General features: G+C 39.5%; 1 protein-coding gene across 1 annotated transcript; it reads left to right on the top strand.

Moving 5' to 3' along the window:
• Positions 1-437: 437 nt before the first annotated feature.
• dcakd (dephospho-CoA kinase domain containing) lies at positions 438-5,820 on the top strand. Its single transcript, XM_008436965.2, has 5 exons — positions 438-767; positions 2,034-2,146; positions 2,615-2,818; positions 4,256-4,343; positions 4,619-5,820. The coding sequence occupies exons 2-5, from the start codon at positions 2,035-2,037 to the stop codon at positions 4,902-4,904; spliced, it is 690 nt and encodes a 229-aa protein (XP_008435187.1). The 5' UTR covers positions 438-767; position 2,034; the 3' UTR covers positions 4,905-5,820.
• The last annotated feature ends 180 nt before the right edge of the window (positions 5,821-6,000 follow it).

The following is a 6,000-nucleotide window of genomic DNA, read 5'->3' as shown; positions in this document are numbered from 1 at the left end:
ATTTCATGTGACATCAGTTAGCAAATACCTGGTGGAACTGCAGTCACAGACTTCATCATGTCACTACTTCTCAGTCCAGCGGTGGTTGGAAGTAGTGTGAAGAAGTAGGAGTGTCAGTAGGAGCTTCTTAAAGAGACAGAGGATCATTTCTATACGTCAAATTGCAAAGTAAGTTCATGTTTTGTATATACAGTCATAACAACTGAAGATAAATTTTTTAATTTTGCTGTAAAATATGCCATGAAAATAAATAATCCCCCCTTTTTATTTTCTAAAACTGCTTTCCTTATAATTAAGATAATCTTATTAGTGTTTTGCGTTTAATCTACAAATTCTTAATTTAACCTAAAAGCTAAGGTATAAATAATATTTTTTTTTAAATTTAATAAGCGCCTCAATATTAGGTGAGGCGGAACTAATAATGATACGGGAAGAAAGCCCGGGGTCATATTTAGGTTGCCCTGGGAAAACTAATAGGCTACACTGCTAGCACTAAATAGGGTACAAGTTAAGAATATAAAACCAACGATATTGCGCTATAGATCTACCTCCAACCTGTTTGTTCGTCTTCAGCTCCGACTGCCTTATTTTAAAAATGACGACTGTGTCGTTTGATCGGATGTTTGTGGTCGTTTTAACMTGATAAACACTGTTGCTAACGTTAGCCTGTTGGCATTCCTGGCTGTTTTTAATGCTGCAGCACCGTGACCCTCCCCGGATTTCTACTGTACCTCAACTGATTTGACGATTCTCTAACTTTGAAAAAGGTAAATATGAAAAAGAATGAGAAATATTGACTAACTAAACGGTTGTGATTTATTAYCRATGGCTCTCTAAGCAGTCATTGAGAAAGCGATTAATTATAATCTCTCTGAGCAGTTCAGATTCTTCACGGTTTTAACTTCGTGTTCACTCGAGATTAACTTGGTTTATAACAATGTTTGGACCAGTGAAACCAGTTAGCCAGTTATGCAGAAGCGACATGGTACTTAATATGTGATTCYCTTCTTTTCCATCAGGGGGCGTGTTGAGTAGACACTGAAAACAGATATGTTGGTATTTTGAGGATTTCCCCGCCTATACGATAATATATTTTATTTTATTTTTCCTGCTAACTTCGTATCTTTAGTAATATAATCACATGCGCATTTTATGCGAAAATGTTAACATCTTGTTTATAAACTCGTTTATAAAATATTCATTTTGTCATGTGTGTAATATTTATTTACATGTACTTGAGCGACTTCTATTTGCAGAGCCTGCTTTGTCATTTGGAGATTAAGTGAATGCACTGTAAACTATATATYCTGACTATATTTATAGTTGTATAAATTCTTTTTTTTTTTCAAATACTAGAATTGAGCAATGGTTTTATATTTTTGTCTGATATTATAGTAAAAATTAGAATTTGAATAATTTCTTAGAAGGATATTTTTGTACTTTTATCTGAGTAACACTGTTTAAGTACTGATACTCATTTTAGGTACTTTCTCTTTCCATTAGTTTGAGAGAACATGCACCTTTTTTTTCAATGTCACAGTTACTTGAAGTCCTGTGTTTTTACAGTACAATGCATGTTCACATGGCTGTTAACATGTTAAATCTTTTTAAATCTGGTATTTATAATTATTTTCCCATCCAGCTTCTCAATTTCTCATGAATTAAGATGTTTATGAGGTCCGAGATTTTCAAAAATGTCAATTTCTTTAGGTCATTTAAAAGGCTAACATTTACATGTTCCCTTTTCCATCACTGGTGAATAAAAGCATCCCCACAGCATGATGCTACCACCACCATATTTCACAACTGAGAGGCTGTGTTCAGGGCAATGTGCTGCATCTTTACTCTAGTATAGTTTCTGGATTTATTTTCTGTTTTATTCCTGAACAGTTGGATGCAATCTGCACTCCACTTAAGTATTAACCTAACCATTTATGTTTAAATTAACCGTAGAGGTTYCATTTCAAAATTGACAAAAGAAAAGAGCAGATCGTTGTTGATCGTGAACGCGCCTTTCTGTGTGTGTTCCTCAGGATGTTCCTGGTGGGACTGACCGGSGGGATCGCCTCGGGCAAAAGCGCGGTTTCCTCAATGCTACGGGAGCTCGGCTGCCCCATCATAGATGCAGACGTGGTGGCCAGGAAAGGTAGAGTCAGTGTCTCTTGCTCCGTTTGCTCAACATCAACCGACCGTGTCATCCTCTGGAAGTCGTCTTCGGGCAACTTTCTCTCAAATAAAATGAATTCATTAAGACAAATGCTTGGAGAGAGTGTTATGAATCATGAAGGATGTCTCCGCTGACTCCAGGGATGATGTCTTAGTTATGTAGAGAAGATTAGAAAGGTCACAGAAGTGGGAGAGGAGTGCGGTGCTGTGTGTGCGAAACAAAACGAGGGATTATGCAAATTATATAATTACAGGCAAGTGACGAATCTGTTGCAAAATTGTATAAAATCGCACCCCTGTAGTGTTTACTCTGCTTACCGCTTATGCTTAATTTACCCCTCTGGTTATTCCTGTAATATTTTAAGCACGTATGTAATAAAAGAGCTGTTTCACCTGGTTGATCTTGTGACGGCATGACMAAACGTTTCGTCCTCGTCCTTTATGTCAGTCGTGGAGCCGCACACTCCTGCCTACTCCCGGATCGTCTACCACTTTGGGCACGAGGTTCTGCTGGAGAACGGGCAGATTGACCGGCAGAAGCTCGGCCAAATCATCTTTGCCCATGAAGAGAAGAGGAGGCTGCTAAACTCCATCACACACCCCGAGATTCACAAAGCGATGCTCAAAGAGATCATCTTCTACTTCCTGAGAGGTGAGGATGGTTTGTGTCTCGTTTTGGAGTTTGCAAACACAAATAAATAAATACATCGCTGTACAGATGCATCTCTGTAAATTAGAATATATGTGTAAATTGCCTTAAAATGTCTATATTTTAGAGATTTGATACAGAGTGATGCATTTCTAGTGGGTTTTTTTCCCTGAGCATTTTGATGATCCCGGCTTCCAGCTAATGAATACCTGAAACCTAATTTCTTACAGGCAGCTTCCAGAAATATTAACCTGAGTTAAAAACATAAGTTGCGTTTGGAAACTATATGTAAAAGGGAAAAAAAACTAAATCTCTATAAAGTAAAAATGCTTATCGCTGCTCTGTTTATGTCTAAATAATAAACAKGTGCCTAAAGCATTTATTGTTGGTGACGTGTTGCTTGGTTTCTGTCGTGGTTCTTGTTTAAGGAATAACTGTGCTGACACCTTTTCTGAAAATCCTGTCTATCGAAAAACATAAGACATAGAAAAAAAAAAAGAATTAAAACAGACAGTTTTTCCACATTGTGTGACGTATACGCTCCGAGTACCTGGTCAGGTCTCTGACTGYGTCACCTTTGGTGTCTCTCGGCTTCATTTTGACAAAACTCCGTAGACTCTCAGTGGGGTTCAGGTCCAGTCCGATTGCTGTCCAATTAAGCCGTGTTACCATGGTGATTAAAGCTGGGCAGTGGGAACAGATGAGCTCTATCGGAAAATAAAATCAGGATCTTCATTAAGTTTATCAGGAGAGGGAGCAACAAAGTGCTCTAAAGTCTCCTGTGAGACGTCTTCGTGTACCAATAAGCTGCCATGGATCAACACCAGCGCTTGACATGGCTCCTAAAATCACCACTGACCGTAGAAACGTCACACCTGACTTCAAACGGCTTTTACTTTGTGTCTCTTCGCTCCTCAACCAGACTCTGGAACCCTGATTTCCACATGAAATGCAAAATTTACTTTAACCCAGAGGGGGGAAAAAAGTCACACTGTCCTTTCTATTTGTGGTGCTTGTTTCTTCTGAACTACTTTTTTTTCTTCCACTGAACTTTCCAGTAAAAAGCTTCTATAGAGCACTCTGTGAGCAGCTAATTGTGTGGTTTACCCTCATTGTTTACTGCATCAGTGATATTCAAATTCAGAATAACAGACTAATGGGATTTCCATCCATCCATCCATTTTCTTGCACCCTTTTCCCTCAGTGGGGTCGGGAGTGGTGCTGGTGCCCATCTCCAGCCAACATTTCGGGCGAGAGGCGGGGTACACCCTGGACAGGTCGCCAGTCTGTCGCAGGGCACTWATGGGATTTCATTTATTTTTATTTTTTTTAACTTGAATCATCCAGATTTACTAGTATCTTGCTGTGCTCYRCTCTGGTTTGCATTCAGAGTGGAAATGTGCTTATATTAATAATTTCTGATCCATAATGACTCCCCAGGTTACCGATATGTGGTCTTGGATGTTCCCCTCCTGTTTGAAACCAGGCGCCTCACCAAGTTTTTGAACCACACCGTGGTAGTTTACTGGTAAGATCACTCCTAAACTGGCTTCGCATTTGAAAGCGTCAGACATTTTAAGGTTTGTATTTTGAATGCGCACATTTGTAATGGAACCTCAGCTAACGGCAGACGCAGCGAGAGATGTTTACAGTTTTAAATGCAAGTGTGTAAAATAAAAAAAAAAATTTCTTTAATCAGCTTATCTTTGTCGGATATCAGGTTACGTGTTCGATCCTAAACGTTTTTGTGGCGAAAGCAGTAACGGGAGTGATCTTTAAGAGGAAATYTGTAACCCTCTCCAGTGACCCTGCGACCCAGCTGCAGCGCCTCATGCAGAGGGACAACCTGACCCAGGAGCAGGCCGAGCAGCGCGTGGCAGCGCAGATGCCGCTCAACGAGAAGCGCGGCTTGGCCAACCACGTCATTGAAAACTCGGGCAGCCGAGAGGACACCCACAGGCAGGTCCTGCGGCTCCACACGAAGCTGGAGGACTCCATGGACTTCCTCTTAGTGAGGGTGATCGCCGTCGCTGCCACCGCCGGTCTGAGTGGAATGCTGCTCTACGCCGCCAAGCTGCTGTTGTCCTAACGGAGGAAACGGAGGAGGAGGAGGAGGATGAGAAGAACAAGTCTAAAATGTGAAGCTGCGATTAGAGTCGAGTGAAGGCAAGTCGAAAGTACTGATGCGGTTTTCTGTGAAATTAGCTTCACAGCACCTTCCACTAACAGCGCAGCAGTGTGGCGCTTTATGTTGACAGTTAACACAGACGTAGAAAAACTCTGACAAATGGGGCTTAGTGTAAAGAATGCAGTTTGTTCTGGCTTTTCTCAGCAAGACTTAACAGTGGAGTTGATGAAGTAGAATCTCTTAAGCTTAGCATAAAAACAATTTTATTATAAATGCAAACCTACCAAAAAGTTTACCCACTTTTTAAAACACGTTTATTCAAATTGGACAGTGGATGATTTTATCATCTGAAAATAAAAGTGCATTTTAATAGCTGCTACCTTTTAATCCAGATTTTAAGTTGTCATTACTTTGGCACCAACTCACTTTATATTTTTAGCTAAATGTTGGTGCTAGCCCCGCACCAAAAGTAKGTTTTTAAAGTGGAAATTATATTAAAGAGCAAAGAAACTTCAAGGTGATGCATACAGAACATGCAATGATTGTATAATGATGGTATATTTGACAGAATGTAATTGACAATCCGTTTTTTTCTTCACTGGGAACAGTAGRAATTGGCAGATTTCACATTTATCACTGTATTTTCTTACACTTCATATGTTCTCTGTTGAAGTAGAAATCTGTAATTTTATTTTGTTTTTGCACACTTGTAACTAAAATGTTTGTAACCTGATATGTGTAACTTAAATATAACAGACCACACCACTGTAAAAGTGTCTCGGTGCATTCGGTTGTTCTTGTGTTTTAACAGAAGTCTGTGTGTAAATGCTGGACACTCGAAGTGAACCTGGAAGTTGAAGCTAAAACGTGAAGTGCTCCCCCTAGTGGCTGGCGTTGTTCTGCCTTCAAAAATGTAAAAAGTACACAAATGGTTTTAGCTCTTGCGGTTGAGATGTGCAAGAAAAAAAGCTTACCGAAATGATTACCTTTTAAAACCTTCTTTTYACAGTATATTTTTTTATATAATAAGCACTATAATTTCATGCACATTATTATT

Source organism: Poecilia reticulata, linkage group LG19 (genome assembly GCF_000633615.1).
Source record: "Poecilia reticulata strain Guanapo linkage group LG19, Guppy_female_1.0+MT, whole genome shotgun sequence".
Classification (NCBI taxonomy): domain Eukaryota; kingdom Metazoa; phylum Chordata; class Actinopteri; order Cyprinodontiformes; family Poeciliidae; genus Poecilia; species Poecilia reticulata.
Note: the sequence above shows the minus strand (reverse complement) of the source record. Positions and strands in the feature narration are given on the sequence as shown.